This window comes from Giraffa tippelskirchi, chromosome 11 (assembly GCF_054371585.1).
Source record: "Giraffa tippelskirchi isolate mGirTip1 chromosome 11, T2T-mGirTip1v1.2.pri, whole genome shotgun sequence".
Classification (NCBI taxonomy): domain Eukaryota; kingdom Metazoa; phylum Chordata; class Mammalia; order Artiodactyla; family Giraffidae; genus Giraffa; species Giraffa tippelskirchi.
Genome location: NC_137285.1, coordinates 149328770 through 149354318, shown reverse-complemented (window position 1 = coordinate 149354318; position 25549 = coordinate 149328770). Strand labels below are relative to the sequence as shown.

At 44.0% G+C, this 25549-nt stretch overlaps 1 protein-coding gene across 2 annotated transcripts; it reads left to right on the top strand.

The window, feature by feature from the left end:
- LOC145527113 (glycine N-phenylacetyltransferase) lies at window positions 1–21277 on the top strand. Of its 2 annotated transcripts, none has more exons than XM_081544566.1 (6): window positions 1–287; window positions 9034–9129; window positions 14748–14855; window positions 16411–16537; window positions 18046–18217; window positions 20436–21277. In XM_081544566.1, exons 2-6 carry the CDS (start codon window positions 9052–9054, stop codon window positions 20836–20838), a joined length of 888 nt encoding a protein of 295 aa, XP_081400692.1. In that variant the 5' UTR covers window positions 1–287; window positions 9034–9051; the 3' UTR covers window positions 20839–21277. The 2 variants fall into 2 exon arrangements, with proteins under 2 accessions (XP_081400692.1, XP_081400693.1); XM_081544567.1 differs by lacking the exon at window positions 1–287 and adding an exon at window positions 7699–8037.
- The last annotated feature ends 4272 nt before the right edge of the window (window positions 21278–25549 follow it).

The window sequence follows — 25549 nt, the reverse complement described above, 5'->3', positions numbered from 1 at the left end:
CTCGTTTCTTGATTTGTTGGCATACAGTGCTACTGAAGGAGGAGACAGAACAGGCTCCATCTTGAGAGCAGGCCCGCATCTCGGGCCAGACTGTGGACTTTGAGCTATACGCCCGGTATCTACGGAGGTTTTCACAAAAACCGGTCGGGGTCCTTGGCTAAGAGGAGACTCTGCCTTGGGCCCGCTGCTGTAACAACTGCACTCCACCATCTGCATTGTCCTTCTGAGGGAGTTTGTTTCCCGGAACGGGTGGCTACAACACTGCAAGCAGTGCAAGCCTGGACTAGGTAACACATTCTGGGGAGCCAACAAGGGGCCTTGCTGCCTATGGCCAGATGCCTCAATCCCCTGGCCACCCTGGGAGGTTTCTGGGTGAGACCCTAGCAGCTGTGGATACCACGCGTCGCTTCAAAATTCCCCAAGGTGGCACCGACTCTCCCGGAGCTTGGCAGTTGGAGAAAGGAATCAACATTGGGGAGAGGACAGACTCCCTACGGTGGGGTAGGTCGCTCCAGTGCATACACCCAGGAACTTTAGTTCCCCTCTGTTAGGGGCTTTTTCTCCAGAATAAGTCAATTTGTTTTGTATTCAAGGAGGAGTACGCCGTTGGAAAGAGTTGTTGAACTTTACCCAGTTTTAACCAGTTCTCTGTTGTTTTTCTTTCTGAGGCATTTGTGTGCCATTTGTGTCTTGTCTGTCTTGAATTTGTCTTTAAAGTGGGGAGTGTTTCAACACCCCTGAAGAAGATTCCTCCGGGGCACACATTGGGTAAGCGATCTAAGGACAGCCATGAACCCCCGACTGAGAGGAAGATATTTGACTGTAACAGTGTGTGACCACAGTACTTGTCAGGATCTCTACAAGGGGTTTGAGGTGCTGTAATCATGGGACCCTGTGTTCCATGTACTGTCCACCACGCTGTGTTAACTACATAGTTTGTGGTCTCCTGTGTTGTTGGTATATGTAAAACCACAAGACCAGACTTGAAGGTTTATCTAGGATTTTCTGTCTGTCCTTTAGGGGTTTTTGTCTCTTTTTGTTTGGTACTGTTAGGGGAAGCACACTGATTGAAACTGCCCACCCTGGTCAGGCACCATAGGAACCATTCGCATGGGTTGTTTTATGACAGGAGATCCTGTTAAGGAATACGGAACTAATAAGCCACCACCAACTGGAACAGTTGGGAAAGGTCAAAAGGAGACACTGCGTGTCCGTCCACTTCCCAGAATCCCTCTTGCTAGCATCCATCTTGGCTGAGCTATTCGTGCGCCACCAGGAAAAGACTCTGAATTGCAATGATTGGCCAAAGATCATCCGGAAACTAATCCCATCACCATAAAACCCAAGACTGTGAGCCACGCGACAGAGCTGTTCTCCTGGGTTCCCTTACCCTACTGCTCTCCACCCGGGTGCCCTTTCCCAGTAAAATCTCTTGCTTTGTCAGCACATGTGTCTCCTCGGACAATTCATTTCCGAGTGTTAGACAAGAGCCCAGTTTTGGGCCCTGGAAGGGGTCCGCCTTCCTGCAACAGTACTGTTTCTCCAGGGCTTCTTCGGTGGCTCAGTGGTGAAGAATCCGCCTGCCAATGCAGGAGATGCAGGTTCAATCCCTGACTTGGGAAGATGCCCTGGAGGAGGGCATGGCAACCCACTCCAGTATTCTTGCCTGGAGAATCCCACGGACAGAAGAGCATGGCTGGCTACAGTCCATGGGGTTGCAAGAGAGTCAGACATGACTTAATGACTAAACAGCAACAATTTTTTCTCCATTTACAGCCAAATCAGTTTTGTGATATTCAAAACTTTACTGATGTCAAAGGGAGGAAAAGACCTGGGGTGGGGGGGGAGGTGGGGGAAGCTCCTCCTGTCCACGACTGGGATATTCCCAGGGAAAAGAGAGAGAAAGGTTCCATTTGGTTCTTAAAATCACCAAAAGCCCCATCCTAGAATTCAGCCCAGTTGCTTGATGCCAAAGCATATGTGTATCCTTTTAATGGTTAGAAATGACCAATGGCTATTTATAGTTTTACAGAGTTTTTCCCCCTATGGCTCTTTTGTGAAGAAGCAAGGAAGAATGATGAAATCCTTTATGTGCAAACATGTTGGCTATTACATCAGGGAAAGTAAGAAAATGAAGGAAATGAGAGTGAGGATGCAGTGCTTCAAACCTTAACTCCTCCGGCTGAACGGGATGTCTTAGCTGCTCCTGCTGCTCCGCTAATGCATCCACCCCTGCACCACCTTCCCTTCCTATCCTGCCCCAAGTCCTGACACTAGGGCTCAGGACTTCCCCTCCTTCTAGGGATCGCTTAGAGAATCCTGCGTTAGTTTCTGGGGCACAGGGACTTAGTCTGGTACTACCATCTAAGACCCAACAGGGCAGCCAGTTTGGGCTAAGAGCCACTCCTACGGCAGGACTGTCTCCGTGGCTATCTCATATGTGTGTGCTAAGTCACTTCAGTCATGTCTGACTCTTTGCAACCCCATGGGCTGTAGCCCTCCAGGCTCCTCTGTCCATGGGATTCTCTAGGCAAGAATACTGGAGTGGGGGGCCATTTCCTCCTCCAGGTACTGTTATCTCATCATTTCAGTCACTCAGTCATGTCCGACTCTTTGCGACCCCATGGACTACACCACGCCAGTCCTCCCTGTCCAGCACCAACTCCCAGAATTTACTCAAACTCATGTCCATTGAGTCAGTGATGCCATCCATCCATCTCATCCTCTGTCGTCCCCTTCTCCTCCAGCCTTCAATCTTGCCCAGCATCAAGCTCTTTTCAAATGAGTCAGTTCTTCGCATCAGGTGGCCAAAGTATTGGAGTTTCAACTTCAATATCAGTCCTTCCAATGAATATTCAGGACTGATTTCCTTTAGGATGGACTGGTTGGATCTCCTTGCAGCCCAAGGGACTCTCAAGAGTCTTCTCCAACACCACAGTTCAAAAGCATCAGTTCTTTGGTGCTCAGCTTTCTTTATAGCCCAACTCTCACATCCATACATAACTACTGGAAAAACAGAGCTTTGACTAGATGGACGTTTGTTGGCAAAGTAATGTCTCTGTTTTTTAATCTGGTCTCTAGGTTACATTATAGCTTTTCTTCCAAGGAGCAAGCGTCTTTTAATTTCATGGCTGCAGTCACCATCTGCAGTGATTTTGGAGCATCCCAAAATAAAGTCTTTTACTATTTCCATTGTTTCCCCATCTATTTGCCATGAATTGATGGGACCCGATGCCATGATTTTAGTTTTCTGAATGTTGAGTTTTAAGCCAACTTTTTCACTTTCCTCCTTCACTTTCAACATGGCGGAGAGCTCTGACAAAACGTGGTCCATTGGAGAAGGCAATGGCAAAACACTTCCGTATTCTTGCCTTGAGAACCCCATGAGTGTTATCTCATATGGGAGGCTAAATGCAAATGGCCAGCCCACTGGGTTCCTCCGATGTCTTTAAGTGGTGAGATCACAGCCATCCTCACAGGGAGGACCCTCCACACCTGAAGCATCCTTGGCAGTAGCCACAGCTGAACCCATGGGGACCTGGTGAGGGAACACTGCGCTTATTAGGGCACCAGTTAGTTCATCAGTGCAGGGCTTCGAAAAGGGAAAGCACAGCTAAAGGGTTTGAACAATGTTCAAGAAATTCAGCAAAACAAATGAAGACCTCTCTGAAGTTGTAGAAAGGATTTATCAAGACTACAGGGCTTTCCTGGTGGCTCAGACAGTAAAGAATCTGCCTGCCAATGCAGGAGACACAGATTCGATCCCTGGGTCAGGAAGATCCCCTGGAGAAAGAAATGGCAACCCACTCCAATTTTGTTGCCTGAAGAAGCCATGGACAGAGGAGCCTCATGGGCTACAGTCCACGGGTTGGTAAAGAGTCAGACACGACTGAGCGACTAACACACACGGATGCCATACTAAATGCAGACCTTGAAGCCCCCGAAAATATTAGAATGGTAAATTTGACCTTTTTTTGAGCAAAGTATCTCGATCAGGAGGAAGTTGCAAAGATTTGGTGTCACATTTACAATGAACACTTCTCAGCTGCTCGGTGTTGCTAAGTGTTCAACAGGGAACAACAGAAGAAAGATGCAAAAGCCAGATGCCGCTTTCCTGGGGGCAGCATTGAATAGATGCAAAGCCAGATGCCGCTTTCCTGGGGGCAGCATTGAATAGATGCAAAGCCAGATGCTGCTTTCCTGGGGGCAGCATTGAATAGATGCAAAGCCAGATGCCGCTTTCCTGGGGGCAGCATTGAATAGATGCAAAGCCAGATGCCGCTTTCCTGGGGGGCAGCATTGAATATCTGAAAGGCAAGTAACCTGCAGACAGGTAAGGCACTACTGAGGAAGGAATAATGCGCTTACGGCAAGAAAGACAACCATGAAAACATGATTGCTCTAGGCCAAAACATAAGAAGAAAAATGATAAAAAATGAGAGTCTCTCATGTGGCAGAGACGAACATGGTGATGAAAGACAAGGCCCGGGGCTGCCTTGGACTTGAGGTGCCTAATTCCCCACAGGAGCCTGGGATAAAACAGTGCGGAATGAGCTGATGAACTTTCTGGTGATACACCTCGACCTGAAGTTTTTCACCAAAACAGCTTGGGGTCAGAGTCACACCAGACCATGCTTTAAGCCTACACATGGTGCTCATGAAAACCCCAGAGAAGCAGACAGAGCTCTTCCCCACTTCACCGGCTACCCTCCCTCCCAGGTCTGTGAAAAGATAGCCACTAATATTTGGGGACATTTTTTTCAGTGTGGGTGAAAGTGAATCCCACTTGGATAGAAAGTCTCTAAAGAGGATGCCTGGGTCTTGAACAAACTGAAAGCTGAACACAAGCACAGTATCACCATTGATATCTCCCTGTGGAAATCTGAGACCAGCAAGTACCATCACTGATGTCCCAGGACACAGAGACCTTATCAAAACCATGATTGCGGGCCCATTCGAGACGGATGATGCTGACCTGCCTACTGTTGCTGCTGGCGAATGTGAAGGAGGTATCTCCAAGAATGGGCAGACCCTTGAGCTTGCCCTTCTAGCTTCCACTCTCGATGTGACACGTCTAGTTGCTGGAGTTAATGACAGATCCCCCTGAGCCACCTTACAGCCAGGAGAGATGGGGAAATCGCTAAGAAATTCAGCACCTGCATTAAGGAAATTGACACCAACCCTGACACAGAAGCATCTGTGCAATTTCTGGCTAGAACAGTGACAACGTGATGGAGCCAAGTGCTGCCTTGTTTCGAGAGCTGGAAAGTCATCCCTAGAGAATGGTAATGCCAGCCGGACAAAGGGCTAAAAGGTTTTATCAGATTCAAACAGCTGTAGATAGAAAAGGAAAGAGGATCTTTACTACTGACTGAAGATTCTAAGTTGGCTCATTTGAAAAGACCCTGATGCTGGGAAGGATTGGGGGCAGGAAGAGAAGGGGATGACAGAGGGTGAGATGGCTGGATGGCATCACTGACTCAACGGACATGGGTTTGGGTAGACTCCAGGAGATGGTGATGGACAGGGAGGCCTGGCGTGCTGCGGTTCATGGGGTCGCAAAGAGTCGGACACGACTGAGCAACTGAACTGAACTGAAGATTCTAAGAAACATTCATCACCCCATTTGGCAGGAAATAGCCAGAGTAGTTTTCATTCTTTTCCCCATAAGTTTGTGGAATGAACATTGACAGTGGAGAAGCTTAACAGGGAAGAGCCTTTGTATTCTATTACAAGTTAATCACTAAAGCAGCACTGCCTTTAAGCTTAAATTGTATCTCTGGGAATGAGAGATGGGGCATTCTGTATAATTTGCATAATATCCTATTATCTCTGCCTCCCAGATAATGAGCTTCATGCTAAAAGACTTCTGTTAAGCTCACGGGAAACATCCCGACCAGACCCATCTATGAATGACTGTAGGAAGGAAAAAATGAACACGTCCCATCCCAAGACTGACCCAAACCAGGAGACTTTTGATTTTAATCCTTCCCCTCTAAGGAGAAAAGAAGCCTGCATTCTAACTTAGCCAGATGGTTCTTTGGGACGCAAGCAACTGTGATTTTGGCCTGTTGGCCTTCTGAATAGTCACTATTCCTTGCCAGAACTGTTTGTCTCTTGATTTACTTGACTACCAAGCTGCAAGCAGTAGAAGACTGAACTCAGTAACACTACTGTCTTCTCGACCTTGTATATCTCCGGAAAGTCAGCCCCACCTTATGCATCATACGTGCTTTTTCTGTGGCTTCCTTTCAGGTTATCTCTCTTTCTGGGATTTTCAATAGTTTAATTATGATATGTCTGGGGTGGTTTTCCTTCTGTTTATTCCGTTTGAGGTTTACTGAACTTATTCTAAAGGTGGGGGTGGGGGTACTTTCTAGGCCCTTTAGTCTTTCCAAGTAAGTAATTTCTTATGGTTAAAAAAAGAGCTCTGATTCTCTACATCAAGTTCAAACAGTGGCTGCCTCTTGCTTTTGCAGCAGGTATTCATGAAAAGGGAGGAAATGCAGCAGGCGTTGCCTGTAGAGATCCTGCCTGCCTCTGGGTTCTCACAGTTCAGTGTTGCTGAGGACTGGAAGGACCTCTGAGATCAGAAAGCAGCTCAGACCTCTGGAAAACACGAGCCTCAGGGGGCACTCTGCCAAACACGGGACCTGGGAGGAGGGACTCCCCACAACCAGCTGCTGGAAGTGCAGCTTTGTCAGTGGGTTCAGTTAGGACTCTCCACTCAGCAGGTTGGGGATCAGATTTAAGCACATTTTTCAAGACCACAGTAGCCAGAAGATATGTGTCATCTTTCGGGATGATCTTCTGCCTCTTGTTTCTTGGGGGGGATCTCTGCGGAGACTGAGCGGGAAGCCAGTGCACAGGTGAGAGCCAAGGAGGATCCCTGCTCTGAGACGCCTCAGCCCCTGTTTCCTCACTGAAGCGGATGAACCAAAATGCTGCTGTTGGATGTGGATAAGAATTTCTGAGTGCTGAGAGTTATGCCAGGTGAAAAGGAAATGGTTCCCTTTGAGAAATCTGTATCAGGCGTGTACTGTGTACAGAGTAGTGTCCTGATTCTGTAAGAAGTTTTCCCTGGATAAGGACAGGCTTTTGTTCTGAATTGATACATAAATGTGGTGTGATTTGGGAGCTTTCTGTTAATAGCTGGTGTGCCAGAAAAGGTAACAGCTTCTGGGAAGAAGAATGTGGGTTTGGGTGATATTTATGTAACACTTTGTAGACATATTATGCAAACATGATCTTATTCAATTCCCTAGTAACATTATACGGTAGTCAGATTTTTTCCCCCTTGGATAAATGATGGCCAGGGAAATTAAGTGCCCTTCTTAAAGTTTCCAAAAGACGAGGTAGACTGTAGTCAACAGACTACAATCCAGATGAGATTAATATTAATTTAAAACCATAAAAAAGAAATGTAATTTTTAAAATCTCAGTTGTAATGCTCCTATATAATTCGGTGTTTCCTTCTAAATTTTTATTGTCTGTGATTTATGTAATATGCACACAAAAAGGCCTTCTAGTCCCAGTGTGTCCATTGGGTCACAAAGAGTCAGACACGACTGAGCAACTGAACAGCCAGGTTTTCCTTAGGAGTCTCTCCGTGCTGTGCTGTGCTTAGTTGCTCAGTCATGTCCATCTCTTTGTGACCCCATGGACTGTAGCCTGGCAGGCACCTCTGTCTATGGGGATTCTCCAGGCAAGAATACTGGAGTGGGTTGCCATGCCCTCCTCCAGAGGATCTTCCCAACCCAGGGATCAAACCCAGGTTTCCCGCGTTGTGGGTGGATTCTCTACCAACTGAGCCACCAGGGAAGCCCAAGAACACTGGAGTGGGTGGCCTGTCCCTTCTCCAGGGAATCTTCCCAACCCAGGAATCGAACTGGGGTCTCCTGCATTGCAGGCGGATTCTTTATCAGCTGAGCTACCAGGGAATCTCTGTGGTCCACCCTACGTGGAAACATAAAGGGAAGAGAATTCTGGGAAATGTAGTTCAGCCTAGTTGAGGTGACACCTCATTTGTTGAATACAGTAAGTTCTCAATAAATATTAACATTTATTGAGTGATTGAATAAGTGAATGACTGCATAGATGAATAAATCAATACTTAGGTTTCCAGGCTAGTCACAAAAGTCTATTTAAATTATAATGAAACTATACCAAAATACCATTAAGTAAAAATCAAAGCCAGACTTTGGTAAGGAGGGACTTTATTTGAAAGGATTATTTCAAGAGGGAAAAGGAGTGCTGAAATAGGAAGAGGGTATTATTTCAACAGAAGAACTCTCAGACTGTAAGATCTACAAACATCTGAAAGGTCAGGCAGAAAAGGGTCATTTTATGGAAAGGAGTCAGCAAGTTTCATGGAGGATCATTCTGAATGCCAACGTTGGCTTGGGCTGAGGGTGAATCACAGGGCAGAGGACTGTGTGCAGGAGAGAAGACGGATTAATGTTTTGTCAAGCCAATAACCTTTGTGAAGCCATTAGAACACTTTGTTGTGATCGTTCAGTGGGGATAAACCATCCACCTAACCATTTAGGAAGGAAGAGTAAACAGAGAAAGAATCTAGTTCTTTGCTGCTGCTGCTAAGTCGCGTCAGTCGTGTCCGACTCAGTGCGACCCCATAGACAGCAGCCCAGCAGGCTGCTCTGTCCCTGGGATTCTCCAGGCAAGAATACTGGAGTGGGTTGCCATTGCCTTCTCTTACGCCCTTTTAATTGGGTTGTTTGGCTTTTTGTTTGTTTGAAGTTTTTTTACGTTGACTTGTATGAGCTGTTGAAGGTTGGGAATTTGAAGGATTAGTACTGGGCCTTGTCACAGATAACATGAGGGACGTGGTGAGTCTTAAGCCCAATGGGAGAAGGACTGTTCCTCGCAGGAAGACGCTCAGAAACACGAAGGGAGTGGAGTGTTTTTTGTTTGTTTTGTTTTTTAACCATTGTTGTTTCCCAGGAATCAGGGACTTTGGCATCTTTGCGTGTCTTTCAGCACTTTTCCTTCCTTGTTTGTTGATTCTCTCTTTAGATTAAGGGACCTGTCAAGATGTTCCACTTACAAGGCCCACAACTGCTGAAGATGTTAGAGAAATCCTTGAGGAAGAGTCTCCCTGAGTCCTTAAAGGTGAGAGTGGAACATTCTTCAGGGGAAAAGGGCTAGGAACAGCTTAAGGAAAGGTGGAAAAGAGAACAAGGGATCCCTGAGCACCTACTCTGTGACAAGCACTCACTCACCTGGCTTCTCATTTAGTTTACCTCACCTGTCTGCAAGGTAGCTATATTATGTCTGTAGAACCAAAGAGGAAAGGGAGGTTCAGTTGTATGACTTGACCAAGATCATGCAATAGTGAGTGGCAGTGCTATGATTCGAACCCATTATGATCTTTGTTGTGTGATGACGCCAAAGCTTTCCCTTGTGACCATTCAACTCATGTTATGTAACTCTGGAAAGTTTTTTTTCCAGAATTGGCAAAGTCAATGTTTATTCTTATCAAACAATCAAGTACCTGATGAAAAGTTATCCATCATGGTTCTTCTTTGTAGTTAATAATCGGTCAAACTCTGTTTTTTGTCAAACCACAAGGATTATGTTTAACTTCAAACGAGACAGAAATTATGTTTAAGGAATGATCTTATACCATAGAGGAGTGTTTTTTCTTGCAATAATATGTATTACAAAGGGAGTAGGCTATTACTAGAGATAAAGAGTGCCACTGCTTTATGATAAAGGAATCAATTCACCAAGAACATATAAGAAAGCGTGAAATGTACACACCCAGCAACAGACACTCAAAGTGCAGGAGACAAAACCTGATGAAACTGAAAGAAGACACAGGGGAACACACAGGTGTACAGAGGTCAGCCCTTCTCTCTCAGGGTTTGTAGAACAGGTAGAAAACCTGTAAATACACATATGAACTTACTGTATACGAAATACTATGAACCAACGTGAATAAATTGACATTTATAGAATACTTCCCACAACCACGGCAGGGTACATAATATTTTCAAGTGCACATGGAATGTTTACCAAAATAGACCATATTTTAAAAAATTTTGGGAGAACTGAAATATAGCGAGTATGTTCTTGAACAATATAGAATTAAACTCAAAAACAAAACAAAACCCTGAAAGGCATCTGGAAAATACCTGAGTTTCTGAAAGTGCACAACACGCTTCTAAATAAGCCATGCTTACAATCACAAGGAAAATGAGAAAACATTTCAGTTGAATGAAAATAAAAATACAATGTATGAAAAGCTTTGGGGTGCAACTAAAGCAGGTGATACCTGAGAAGTAGGTAGCATGAAGTGCTTATACCGAAAAAGAATAACAGTCTAGGGACTTCTCTAGCAGTCCAGTGGTTAAGACTTAGCACTTCCAGTGAAAACAATTTTCAATACTAAGTTCATAAATTTCACATTGTATATTCTGTGAAAAGCACGGATTACCAAAGGTCACTGAAGAAGAAATATGCAATGTAAATTGCCCTGTATCTATTGGGGAAATTGATTTTGTAGTTTACAACTTTCCAACAAAGAAAATTCCACGCTCAGATATTGTCAGTGGCAATGTCTACCACATATGTAAGGAAAAAATAATATCACCTCCACAAAAACTCTTGCAGAATAGAGCAGAGGAGAAAACACTTCCCAAATCATTTTATGAGTCCAGAATTACCCTGATACCAAAAAGAAAACTATAGAACAATATTCCTTGTGAACAGAGCTATCCATTAACAAAATAATATCAAGTCAAATCCATCAACATATCAAAAGGATAATACATCATAACCAAGGGAAGTTCATCTTGGAAAGGCAAGGCAGATTCAACATTCAGAAATCAATCAGTGCAATTCACTGTTATCAACAGACTGAAGGAGAGCCATAGATTTTCTCTCAATAGATGCAGAAAATTGTTTGACAGAATGTAATATTTCTGATAAAAATAAAACTCTCAGCAAACTAGAAATAGGAGAGAATTTCTTCAACCTTATAAAAAGTGTACTGGAAAAATCTATACCTAAGATTAAACTAAATAGTGAAAGATTTAATATTCCTCCTAAGGTCAGTAGCAAGGGAAAGGTATTCATTCCCACCACTCCTGGTGGGAATGGTACTAGATATCCTAATCAGCACAATCAGATAAGAAAAAGAAATAAGAAAAATACATATTGGAAAAAAATAAATAGTGTTTATTCACAGATGGTATAATTGTCTAATGAGAAAAATCTTAAGGAATCTACCAAAATCCCAAAGCTCCTAGATGTATAACTAAGTTTAGCAAAGGCCTTGGGGTGAATATACAAAAATTGGTTTTCTGTGTGCTAGCAATGGACAATTGGAATTAAAAATCAATACAATTTATAAAATAGACAAAAACAATAAACAACAACAACAAAAACCTTAAGTATAAACTCTGTTAGCATACAGGGCTTGCCTCGAAAATAAATGCTTTTTCTTTTATTGATGAATCACAGCTCCAGACTTCTCAGGGCAGCATGAATATGATGTATAATTTAGTAGAGTTAATTATACTGATCATGCTGATGGGAAACCTGAAAGGAATAGCATCATATTATATACTTTTTTAAAAAAATTTATTTATTTATCTATTTTTTTACTTTACAATATTGTATTAGTTTTGCCATACATTGACATGAATCCGCCATGGGTGTACATATATATCCTTTTTTGGCCGGGGGGTGGGGGTGGGGGCTTCCCTTGTGGCTCAGCTGGTAAGAATCTGCCTACAATGCGAGAGACCTGAGTTTGATCCCTGGGTTGGGAAGATACCCTGGAGAAGGGAATGGCTACCCACTCCAGCATTCTGGCCTGGAGAGTTCCATGGACTGTATAGTCCATGGGGTTGCAAAGAGTTGGACACAGCATTTTCCTTGGTTCCCTGACACCTTTTTAGGGGTCGTGTGTAGACTAAGCCACAGGCGCTTAGAGTAACCCAGAGGCACACCACACTGAGGTGTGGAGTAGGGAGCTCTTGAGAGGAGCAAGGTCAGGAGTCAGACGGCTTTGATCCCACAAATTCACTGTTTTCTGGGTAACGCTGCAAAGATCTCAGTGCTTTTGCGTGTAAAATGAGTAAAACCAGAAAGTAAATGCTCTTGGTAGACAGGCCTCAACCTTAAACAGAGTTGTGTGTGTGTTAGCCACTCAGTCACGTCTGACTTTGCAACCCTATGGACTCCGCTGTCCATGGGATCCTGCAGGCCAGAAGACTGGAGTGGGTTGCCATTTCCTTCTCCAAGGAATCTTCCTGACCCAGGGATCAAACCCAGGTCTCCCACGTTGCAGGAAGACATTTCACCATCTGAACCACTGGGGAAGGAAGCAGGGTTATCATTACCTTGCAGAGATGTTTGGAGGATTAAATAAGATATGATAAAATTAATAGCCAATACTTCTTGAGCACTTACCGAATATCAGGAACTACGCCACGTATTCAACATAACCTCAAAAGTATTTTTTCAGGAGGAGGAGGAGATACTAAATCAGTTAGGTGCCTGACTTATTTTTATCTTAAGTGTCTACTTTGAAAAATTTTCCAAGTTTAATTGTTTTCTTTTATGCTCTATGTCTGGGGTTTGAATTGTTATTTACTTCTTGTGTTAAGAGGATCCCAACTTTTTAGAGAGAATTCTTGGCACTACTAGTCTTAGCCCCGACTCTACTGTAAGGCAAAGTAACTCAATATGAGATCCTCAATTTTAATGAGGTTCTTTTCCTCTCTACTCACCTGATTCTTTGATGACATAGCTTTTTCCCATAAGCAGAAATCTAGGATATTTGTAAAATTTATTCTTGTTACAAATATATGACCTAAAACTCATTGACTATTTGCAAATAAGTCTCAGATAAGAGAGAAATTTGTGTATCGCAGCCTGAAGGACTGACCTTCTATTCCCCGAGCAGAGGAAACTAGGTAGCTTTACCTCACATGTCAGCTTCAGTTCCTTCAATCTGTAGTGGCTCCTGAGTCACTATGTTCTGGTTAAATGACACTATCATGTGCACAGAAATGTGTATATAAATGCCACTGGTTCCAAATGTCATGTTGAAAAACATATATTTTATTTTCCTTAAAACTGCATTTAATTTCTATGTTGAGCATCTGCTGATGGCAGAAATTTAATTTATAAAAACTCAGTAAAGTCCAAGTTTGAAAAACAAAGTCAAAGTTTGCCTGCTCCTCTTTCCCCTTAGTCTGACATTAACATTTCGTGGCAAGAGCAGGGACGTGCAGGGTGAGAGGTGGTCCTTTGTCACTGGACAAGTCACCATTGCGCTGGGCCCTGGTCTCTGGCGGTCTTCCATGCCGTCTGCCTAGGTCCTAGGGTCCACCCTTGTGTGGACTGCTGTTTTTCCTCCCCCCACAATCACATGGCTCATTCCAGTTGGGACGATCTCTTTCTCAGCCTCTTCAATGTTTTGAGGGCACCAGTGTTTGAACAGGTAGTTGCAAAGATTAAAAAAATTGCCCAATAAGCGATGCCCTTGGACCTTGGCAACCAAAGCTTGTGTTGTTAACACGATGCTCTGTCTCCACTTTTTACATAGATGGGAATTCATTCAACCTTTATGGAAGGTAATTCGGAGACGTGTGCAAGAAAAATAAAATATTTAAACAACAGTTGATGTTTGACCCAGAAAGTCCCCTTCTAGAATTTGTAATATCAGACATATTTACAAAGATTTATGCAAAAGCAATGTTCATTGAAAAATAAGCTGTTGAAAATTAGAGAACACTGAAATGACCAGCAATAAGGCATAGCAAAAGCAATAAGCAATAAGGCATAGTGAAACTGAAGCAGTCCTTCCACATAATGGATGTCATGCAGCCATTAAAATGATGATATAGACTCGTGTTCATTGATGTGAAACGTGCTCACAGTACAGTGTGTGTGTGTATGTGGGGGGAGCGATGTTAAACTGTGTTGGGTAATTAATTTCATGTTTAAACATTGTATGTGTGTGTTAGTCACTCAGCCGTGTCCGACTCTTTGTGACCTCGTGGGCTGTAGCCCACCATGCTTCTCTGTCCGTGGAGTTTTCCGGGCCAGAACATCGGAGTGGGTAGCCATGCCCTCTCCAGGGGGTCTTCCCGACCCAGGGACCGAACCCGGGCCTCCTGCACTGCAGGCAGTCTCTTTAGTCTCCCTGACTGAGCCATCAGGGAGCCCTGGAAACTATGTGTGTGTGTAAATAAACGGAATAAAATGGAAAGATATAACACTAAATTCTACAATGTGTTAGTAGATGATTTCAATTTATTCATTTTATTTATCTGGATTTTAAAATATACTAATAAAATAGTCGGTGGCTGAGCCCTAGTGGCTCAGACAGTAAAGAATCTGCCTTCATGGCAGGAGACCTGGGTTCGATTCTCGGGTTGGGAAGATCCCTTGGAGAAGGGAAAGGCTACCCACTCCAGTACTCTGGCCTGGAGAACTCCACAGACAGAGGAGCCTGGTGGGCTGCAGTCCATGGGGTCAGACAGTTGGACACGACTGAGCGACTAACACACAGGCACAATATAACATTCTCATTGTTTGACCCAACAGTCTGTTTCCATTTGGAGTAATCAAGTAGAACCCGAAGACCAAGATAAAGACCCTATTAGGTACTTAACCTGATTTCATAGAAATAAACCTTGTCCTGATCAAACAAGGTGCTTCACAATCCCTTCCTAATAAGCTGACCCTCTCGCTCTCTCGGGATACTGCAGGTTTACGGGACCGTCTTCCACATGAACCAGGGAAATCCATTCAGTCTAAAGGCCCTGGTGGACAAGTGGCCTGATTTTAAGACGGTGGTTATCCGCCCTCAGGAGCAGGTAAGGGGCCAGGGGTAGAGTGAAGGTGCGTCTGTGTTTGTGTTCGCCCTGTGCCTACCACGTGCCTGGCAGTGTGGTAACCCCTGGGATACGAAGTGAAACGCAGGGATAGTGAACAGGCCCCTGTGCCCAAGAACCTCAGAGTCTGGAGGGAAACAGACAAGCAAAGCAGTTACAGCAAGATGTGAAAATGTTCTAGAAATAGTTGAGATACAGGAGTAGCACTGGCCAAGAGGCTATTAGGCTATTGATGTCAGGATGTGGGCAAGGACCAGAGAGCTTTCACGGAAGATGTTTTGCTAAAAGGGAATTTTGAAGAATAATAGGTTTTTGACAGGTTGACAAGAACAGAGGTTGTGTTCTAAGCAGAGAAAGGAACACCCCAACGTGTGTGAAGGTAAATGTGATAACGTTGTGTGCGAAGCCGGTTCGGTCGTGTCCGACTCTCTGTGACCCCATGGACGGCAGCCCACCAGGCTCGCCGTCCCTGGGATTCTCCAGGCAAGAGCACTGGGGTGGGGTGCCATGTCCTTCTCCGATGATAACATTAGGGAAATAAAAAGAACAAATTATGATGCTTGTATTTGGATTTTCAGTACTAGACTTTTAAAAATCACTCTAAGTTGTTGATCTGTTTCAAATATAAATATAAGCATATTGAAAATAAAGTATAAAAATTCCCACATGCAAAAATGTGTAACCGTATAGTGTCATTTGATGAATTATTTGGAAGTAAAATTTAAATGTGTAGTGATTTTTTTAAAGTACCAAATTAAACAGAATACAAAAGTAAAGATACTTTAATTATTGAAATCTAAAAAGGGAATCATATTCACTTTTTATACAATCTTTAAAAAACAGATTATTGGGGTAATAATGGGAAGGGCATTTCTGGGCAACAGTTTCCAGCTATTCTGCCCTTTTTGGGTAGTTGTTCTTTGATTTCTTCCTTCAGCTTCAAAATAATCTCATCATCTTTTATTTGTTAATTTTGAGACAATCTTTTTGAGCAAATTTTGTGTTTCAGCTTTTTTGGAAAAATGAATTATTTTTTAAACAGTGCACTGTGGTTTACATGTTAGAGGCATCCTGGGTCTTCATTCTGTGCAGCTTTATCAAGTGTGAGAATTCTAATGCAAGGTCACCCGTGTCCATTTCAATGTTGTCCTCATAATCCATTTGTTCCAAGACTCTTTGAAACAGAATAACGTTTACTGTTGCAATGGAAGCTTGTCTTTAACAAAAATTGGTTCTTTCTCCTGAGGATTGTAGAATCACTGAAGAATGCATTCTAAACTGATAAGTGTTTGGTTGATTTGAAATTGTCGTGCAATATAAAAATACCTTCATCAAGTTTTTCTTACTTGTAAGTGGAATCATTCATTAAATCCTTGACTTAATCGTATGGTGAAAATCATTCAGAAATGATGATAGCACACCAAGAAGAACAGTGATATTTAGTTTGTAAAATAGCACTGTATAATGAAATACCAAACAAGTATTCCAATCACTGGATACGATCAATTCGATTTATTTATTTTACCCAACCACACAGGAGATGGCAGATGACTTTGATCATTACACCAACACCTACCAAATCTATTCTAAGGATCTCAAGAACTGTCAAGAGTCCCTTACCACATCAGATGTCATCAACTGGAAACAACATTTGCAGATCCAAAGTACGTAAGGGATCTGGGATCTGCCCACTGCAGGGACGGCTCATAACTATACCTGGAGTGTCACTTTATCCTGAGTACATCCCCTACAATCAGTATTTCCTACTAGACCCCAGACACCCAGCTTGATGGTCACTCCCTGTATCAGCTAACACCACCTCTTCAGTGGAGTTGAATTCAAACATTGCAAACTATAGGGTTCTTTTAAGAACATGTGAGTAATGTAAGTTCTTGTTAGGTAAAGACTCTTGATATATTTTGCAGACATACTGAAGACTCCTTAGGGTGACTGGGTGTGAGACCAGAGCTCCCCCTCTGACCTTCTGGTTGTTTGTTGTTTAGTTGCTAAATCGTGTCCAACTCTGCAGTCTCAGGGACTGTAGCCTGCCAGGCTCCTCTGTCCATGAGATTTTCCAGGCAAGAATACTGGAATGGGTTGCATTTCCTTTTCCAGGGGATCCTCCCGACCCAGGGATCGAACCTGCGGCTCTTGTGTCTCCTGTCTTAGCAGGTGGATTCTTTGCCACTGAGCCACAATTGGAATGATAAGTCCTTGTGCCATAGAGCACATCCCCAATCACTGTTGGAATCAGACTCCCTTGGGTGACATCCCTGTTCTGCCTACTACTTGCTTTGTGATCATGAGCAAGTAGTGTAACATATCTATTATTCAGTCCCCTCACATATAAACAATGGAGATAGTAGAAGTGCCTGAAACTTGTGTCTGGGCTTCCCAGGGGCACAGTGGTAAAGAATCCACCTGCCAATGCAGGAGACGTAAGTTCAATCCCTGGGTTGGGAAATGGCAACCCACTCCAGTATTCTTGCCTGGAGAATCCCATGGACAGAGGAGCCTGGTGGGCTGTGGTTCATGCGGTTGCAAAGAGTTGGACATGACTGAGCATGCGTGCAATACATATGGTTAATGTAAGGGTTAAATGCGGTATTAGACCGGTACCAGGGCATGTCATCTGTATACATACAAGGTTGGCTACTATTTTTGTTAATTTATTTTGGCTGTGCCAGGTCTCTGTTGCTGCCCGCGGGCTCCCCTAGTCACAGCAAGTAGGGCTGCTCTTCGTTGCAGCATGCGGGCTTCCCGTCGCCGTGGCTCCCCTCACTGCAGGCCACGAGTTCTAAGAGAGTGGGCTGCAGAAGTTGCGGCTCACGGGCCTAGTTGCTCCAAGGCTCGTGAGATCTGCCCGGATCAGGGATCAAACCCATGTCCTCTGCATTGGCAGGCGAATTCTTAACCACTGGAGTACCAAGGAAGCCCAAGTTTGGCTACAATTTTTTAAAGACCACGTGTCCTTGATTCCACAGTATTCCCAGTGTTATCTCTGCATTGGGTAAGAGCAAACAGCCTTAGGGAGTGATGTGCCATGGTCACACAGTCACTCACAACACCAGAAGCAAAGCTGCTGACTTTCAATCCTGGACGTGTCTGTTGGGAAGCTTCTTGAAGCATCTACAAGGGCAGTTACTTGTCTCCTAACTTTACCCCTCTCTAGGTTCACAGCCCAGTCTGAATGAGGTGATACAGAATCTTGCAGCCGCTAAATTTGTTAAAGTTGTGCACACACAGTGCATTCTCTACGTGATGCCTGAGACAGCGAGGAAACTGCTTCCTTCCCTGCCAGAGACAAAGAACTTACCTGTTGGATATGGCGCACCCAAAGCCATGTGGGTTTGAAAATAGGTGCTCTTTCACTGTTGCAGTAGCCTCCCAACTTCTCTCCCTATATTCACCCTTGGTTCCCCGCAGCTCATTTCCAGAGTGATGCTTTTAGTGTCTAATGTGGATTACGTCCATTCACCTGCCGAAAAGCCATTGAGGTTTCTCAGCTTGCTGTTGTTGTTCAGTCGCTAAGTTGTGTCAGAGGGTGACTACTTTTTGACACTCCACAGACTACAGCACGCCAGGCTTCCCTGCCCATCACCATCTCCAGGAGTTTGCTCAAACTCATGTCCATTGAGTTGGTGATGCTGTCCAACCATTTCATCCTCTGTCATCCCCTTCTCCTCCTGCCTTCAATCTTTCCCAGCATCAGAGTCTTTTCCAATGAGTCAGCTCCTCACATCAAGTGGCCAAAGTATTGAAGTTTCAGCATCAGTCCTTCCAGTGAATATTCAGGACTGATTTCCTCTAGGATGGACTGGTTGGATCTCCTTGCTGTCCAAAGGACTCTCAAGAGTCTTCTCCAACACCACAGTTCAAAAGCATCAATTCTTCGGTGCTCAGCTTTCTTTATAGTCCAACTCTCACATCCGTACATGACTACTGGAAAAACCATAGCTTTGACCAGACGGACCTTTGTGAGGAAAGTGGTATCTCTGTTTTTTAATATGCTGTCTAGGTTTGTCATAGCTTTTCCTCCAATGAGAAAGAATTTTTTTTGTGACTGCAGTTACCGTCTGTAGTGATTTTGAAGCCCAAGAAAATAAAATGAAACTCCTTTATGGACTTTCAAGGTCCTATAAGACCTGGAACTCATCACCTCTCGGACTTGATCCTGTCCCTCTTGCTTACTCCTACCAGCAGCTCTGATCCTCTTTACGCAACTTGATCTCCTACATCCACACACGGCTTTGCCCTTTGCCTTCCCACGATGTCCTTCCCTCTGATCTTCATATACTTGCCTCTTTATTGTCATTCATACTCTCAAATGCCATTTCTTCAGAGATGCCCAGTCCTATGGTCCTCTGTTTGTTAAAATGACTGGAAAAGCTTTACTCACAGTATCATACATTACTGCCCATGGAGCTCTCCAGGCAAGAATTCTAGAGTGGGTTGCCATTTCCTTCTCTAGTGGATCATGTTTTATCAAAACTCTTCGCTATGATCCGTCCATTTTGACTGACTCTGCACAGCATGGCTCATAGGTTCATTGAGTTACATAAGCCCCTGCACCATGCCCAGGCTGTGACTCAGGGGGTATGGAGGTGGCAGAGGATGAGATGGTTAGACAGCATCGCTGACTTAATGGGCATGAATTTGAGCAAACTCCAGGAGACTGTGGAGGATGGAGGAGCCTGGCGTGCTGCAGTCTGTGGAGGCACTAGGGTGTTGGACATGACTTAGCAACTGAGCAACAATCCCACGATACACGTGAAAACACCTCCACATCTATAGTCTCACTTGATTCCGTTGTCCACCCTGGGGTTAGACAAGATAGGAGATATTATCCCTATTTTTCTGACATAAACAGGCTCAGATGATGAAATAGCTTGTTCGGGTCACGTGGATAGTTAAGGGTGTGAAGGGCTTGAGTATAGATCTCCTAGTTCCCCATCACGAGACCCCTCCCAAAGCCCCTTTACAGCCTAAAGACGACCTCAGGTTCAGTGTTCTGTGCCTTGGGGGCTCTCTGGACCTCAGCTCCCATAGTGGCCAAGGACCCTCTGACACCAGCATTCTACGATTCCATGATTCCTAAGCTACGGTTTTACCCACAGTTGCTAGCATGTGCTTGGGGCACTTGTATATTTTCTGTTTACCTATTTTTCTTATGGGTAAAATGGGGTGTTATCAATTTCTTCATTAAATGCTGAGTCACTGCTTTGCCGACAGCAACCATACTTAACTTTTAGGTACTTCTATTGCTGGTAGGCACAAGTCCTGGGTACTTACAGTGTAATTGCTCTTCTATCAGTTTTTGAGGAAGGTACAATTAATAGGCTCACTTTATAAAGGAAGGAGGCAGAGAGACATTCTGTTGCCTGTTTGCAATCACCCAGCTTTTGAATTATGAATCTGGGCAGCCTCGTTACACAATCTGTACCTTTCCCTGTGCTCTCATATGCCTCATCTGAAGACAATTTGGGGGCAAATATATATATATAATACTTCACAGTATGTGTGACTTACGAGCTTGTTTGTTTTTTTCCTTCTTCTCACTAGTAACCAGGAGATGCTTAAGTTCTCATCCATGGATCCTACCCATGCCGCTTTGGTGAATAAATTCTGGCACTTTGGTGGCAACGAGAGGAGCCAGAGGTTCATTGAGCGCTGTATCCTGGCCTTCCCCACCTTCTGCCTGCTGGGGCCCGAGGGGACCCCTGTGTCCTGGTCCCTGATGGACCAGACGGGAGAGATCCGGATGGGGGCCACCCTGCCCGAGTACCGGGGCCGCGGGCTCATCTCCCACACGCTGTCTGCCCACACTCGGGCCCTGGACCAGCTCGGCATCCCCGCCTATAACCACACAGACAAAGCCAACAAAATCGTACAGAGAATCAGTCACAAGCTGCATCACATTGCCATCCCCCGTGGCTGGAACCAGTGGAGCTGTGTGCCCCTGTGAAGCGGGCCTCCACCCGAGACAGCGCCGGGTGGGCTGGAGTGGGCCCAAGAGGCAGAGGGCCGGGTGGGAGGGAAGAACGAACCATCAGCTGCGGTGAAGCAGCGTGGGCTGTGTGGGGCTGGGCCAGCGGGGAATGGCCAGCAGCGCCTCAGAGGCCCTGCTCACTGGTCACCACGGACTTCCCTTTGGGTCCTGCAGACCTTCCTGCTTCCTCCACATTCCAACCCTGGCAACCACCACGCTATTCTGTGCTTCTATGACTTCAACATCTTTTCTTTTTAAGACCCCATGTATGAAGAGGGAGGTGATATATGTATAATGATGGCTGATTTGTGCTATTGTATGGCAGAAACCAACACAACGCTGTAAGGCAATTTTCCTCCAGTTAAGAAATAAATTTAAAAAATAAAGTTAACGGTTTGAAGAAATGTTAAAAAAAGTCTGAGGGATATCATGATATCATGTAGTATTCCTGTTTCTGTCTGGTTTATTTTACAGGTTCATAAGTTTCTTGTAACACATATGGCTAGTAAGGAAAGTATCCAAATCAATAAAGAGTAAATGCAATTCCCGATTCTAGTGGTGCCACTGTGATTTCCAGCACTGTTGTATTTATCTCTATTTAGAGTATATATGGGGCTTCCCTGGTGGCTCAGTGGTAAAGAACCAGCCTGCTAATGCAGGAGACATAAGAGATGTAGGTTCGATCCCTGGATTGGGAAGATCCCCTAGAGTAGAAAATGGCAACCCACTCCAGTATTCTTGCCTGGAAAACCCCATGGACAGAAGAGCCTGATGGGCTATGGTCCATGGGGTCACAACGAGTCAGACACGACTGAAGTGAGCACTCATGCACACAGAGTGTGTGTGTGTACATGGAAGGCAAAACCAGAGAATTTAAGGAGTCTGTCATATCACAATAGCAGGACAGTTTAAAGTCTTATTATCCAGAAACAACACACATGCAAAAATTATTTAACAAGAACTGTTAAAACACACGTGACAGAGATAAATCAGGAAAAATCTATAAAATTGGATCTAGTTTGTGGTATTTTATCACACATAGCATTTGTACATTCTATGAATTAGGTAAAATCTTGACTTTTTTTTCTAAGTTGACAAGATGAAACAAATTTGGCATGTTATCAACTTGTTTCAAGTTGCAGGGTGGACATGAAATGTTTGTATCAAAACAAGGCTACTCTGGACAGTAAAAGATATGTCACACATGATGTTCCTTTGTGTGTAATTGTGCATAGTCACTCACTTGTGTCCGACTCTTTAAGACCCTTTGGACTGTAACCCACCGGGCTGGTCTGTCCATGGGATTTCCCAGGCAAGAACCCTGGAGTGGTTTGCCGTCTTCTTCTCTAGGAGACCTTCCCGACCCAGGGATCGAACCCATGTCTCCTGTGTCTCCTGCATGATATTGAATTCTTTACCCGCTGAGCCATCAGGAATTCCCTTTTGTGTGTAAGGAGGAGTTTTATAATAAATATAATCCATTATTTTTATACCAAGCTGTAGGACATTTCATACAACTTAATAAAGGATATCACATTTTGAAAATAACCCTCAGACTAACATTGTATGCTATGAAGTAATGTTCTGTGTGTGGCTTCAGAAAATTAAACTTTCGAAAACATTCGGGAAGATGACTTTACACTCAATTTTCTCTTGTAGACAATCTACCCCTTCTAAGGATTCAGAAAATGAGCAGAAAAAAATGCTTCATTGTTATCAAATCTAGTTTTAAGATAATGAATCTTTTGTCTTCCTCAAAAAGCAATTTGAAAAAAGAATAGTGCATTATGTATTAATCTACAGGGATATGCATCTATATATGTATATATATTTTTTCCTCCAGAAATTTAAAAATTTTTCACATCATTAACATCTGCTAAAAAATCTGCCTGCAATGCAGGAGGTGCCAGTTCGATTCCTGGATTGGGAAGATCCCCTGGAGAGGGGACAGGCTACCCACTCCAGTATTCTTAGGCTTCCCTGGTGGCTCAGATGGTAAAGAATCCACCTGCAATGTGGGACTCCTGGGCTCGATTCCTGGGTTGAGAAGATCCCCTGAAGGAGGGCATAGCAACCCACTTCAGTACTCTTGCCTGCAGAATCCCACGGGCAGAGGAGCCTGGAGGGCTACAGTCCACAGGGTGGCAGAGGGTCGGACACGACTGAGCAACCAAGCACGGCACAAAACCTTAAACCACCGAAAGCCCGCATCTCTACCGAACCAGTGCAGCACAGACACGATCATTGGAGGAGGAAGCTACGGGGGATGCACCAGTGAGAGAAAAAAAATTCTCCAAGCCGATGCATCGAGGAAGCAGTACTTCCTCATTTCAGGACGATGAACTGAAACTCTGCTGATCTAAGAGAGGATTTCTACATTACGTCTGTGATCATCATCGCATCGCTGGAAGTTTCTGAATACTGAAAACATAAAACAGCACAGGTTCCAGTAATAAATTACATTAACTGCTTATTTTGAAGGATTTCTGCAGTGGAATTCTACATTCTACTGAATGTAGAATTTTTTCAATGTTTTTTCTGAAGCCTTTTTCATGTTGTTGATGCAGTGCTTTCTAACATTGTAGTGATAAGAAGCCAGCTGCAATTCTTGTTGTTCCCTCAATGAAATATGTCTTTTGTGTCTCTGACTACTTTGTCCCCCTACTTTTAAATTTTATGTATTAATTTTATTGTAGTTGAAAAATAATATGAGATCTTAACAAATATTTCAGAGTGTGGGCCAGTATTGTTATCTGTGAGCACAGTGCGGTGGAGCAGACCTCTAAGTCTTTTTCATCTTACACAGTCTGTTCTTTATACTCAATGATAAGCAGCTCATCCTCTTTCCGTCTCCTAATTACCACTCCGCTTTTTGTTTCTATGAGCAGCATTACTTTAGATCCCTCATATAAGTGGAGTCAAGCACTGTTTGTCCTTCTGTGACTAGCTTATTTCACTCAGCATAAAGTCCTCAGGTTTCACCCACGTTGTCATATATTGCTGCATTTCCTCCTTTTTTAAAGCTGAGTAATATTTCATTGTAGGTATATACCACATTTTCTTTATCCATCATTCTGACATTTACGTTGCTTCCCTATCTTGGCTATTGTAAATAATGTTGTAACGAACATGGGAGTAAAGACAGCTATTCAAGATCTTGGGTTCAACTCTTTTGTCTGTATACTCAGAAGCAGAATTGCTGGATCATGTGATAGTCCTCGTTTTATGTTTTTGAGAAACTGCTGTATTATTTTTCATAGTGTCTGTGCCATTTTGCATTCCTACCAACAGTGCACAAGTGGTTGGATTTCTCTACATCCTTGGGAACACTTCTTAGTTTTTGCTTTTGGGAAAAGCTGGAGTTTGGGGGTTTTGGTATGCTCGTTTGGTGTTGAGCTGTGGGGCAGCGCTGTGCAGTAGCGAGGGTGGTGTGGTGGGCCAGTGAGTGTGCCCTGGCTCAAACCAGCGCCTTGTTCTCAGTGGTTCCAAACGTGGGGCTCTTTCCTCTCGGGACTCAGACTCAGGCAAGTTGCAAAGATAAGTCCCTCCAACTGCTGCTGAAAAGGCAGGCCCCTGGCTCTGTGGGCCAGTGCTCTCCTCTCCCCAGGGATGAGCTGGGAGCTGGGGTCTCCTCCCAGCCGGAAGTGCTGTGCTGCCCGGTGGGGAGGTGATGGCGAGACGGTGCCGTGTGTCTCCCTATTGGCTTCAGGATGCTGGTCTCATCCACCCCTGGTGTGTAGGACCCTCTCATCTGGTCTCTGCGTTTCTCACAAGGGGGAACTGAGCTGTCTATTAGCTTTGAGTTGGTGTGTCTAAGGTTAGGAGAGTGTTTTATAAATAAGTGCATTTGTATTGTATCATTGTATCATTTTTATTAGATTCCACATATAAGCAATATTATATTGTACTTGTCTTTCTGCCTGAGTCCCGCTCCAGCTGGTCCAGGGGTCCCCAAGGGATGAATGGCATTGGTGAGAGGAAAAGAAAGGAGACAGAGAGTTTTTGATGGCCCAAAGACCATAATCTTTATTGTTTTAGTCTCTATTTATATAGCACATGATCTTCTATGTAATGATTCTTACAATATTTTTCCATTCAGATCAACAGCCACTGATTCTAAGATGTGTTAAAAGTTTTTTCCTAGTCTATTGTCACACTTTGGTTACATGTTTACCCCAAAACCTATTTTTATTTTAGTAAAACATAGTCTATAAATCATATTATTCCATCTACTTATTTGGTACAGCCTGCTACTACAGCGAATACAGAGTCTTGCTTCAGTGAATAAGGACTATAGCGGTGGCTAAGGGCAAAGTTTTTCATAGTACAGCCATTGTCAGTTGTGGCTTGTTTACCATCTACCCACATACCACAAGACTATTTCTGGCAGGGGGAAGTCTTTTGCAGTTTACCTAGAAACTATTTATGTATTTCTTTTCTGTTTATGCTTAGATTCTGAGGGGAAAAGGCAATTGGCTTAGTTTCTGTCATTTTCCCTGATACATGACCCAAGTTTTCCAGTCATCAATAACAATTTCCTCATGAGGCCAGGTCACAATAGGCTTAGGGCTTGTTTTCCAAATGATCATGGCCTTATTCCCTGGCTGAATGTTAGGGACCCACCAGTCAGGGGCCTCAGTAGGTTTAATCATTTTTGGAATGTTTCTCTGGGGCAAGGGATCATTTT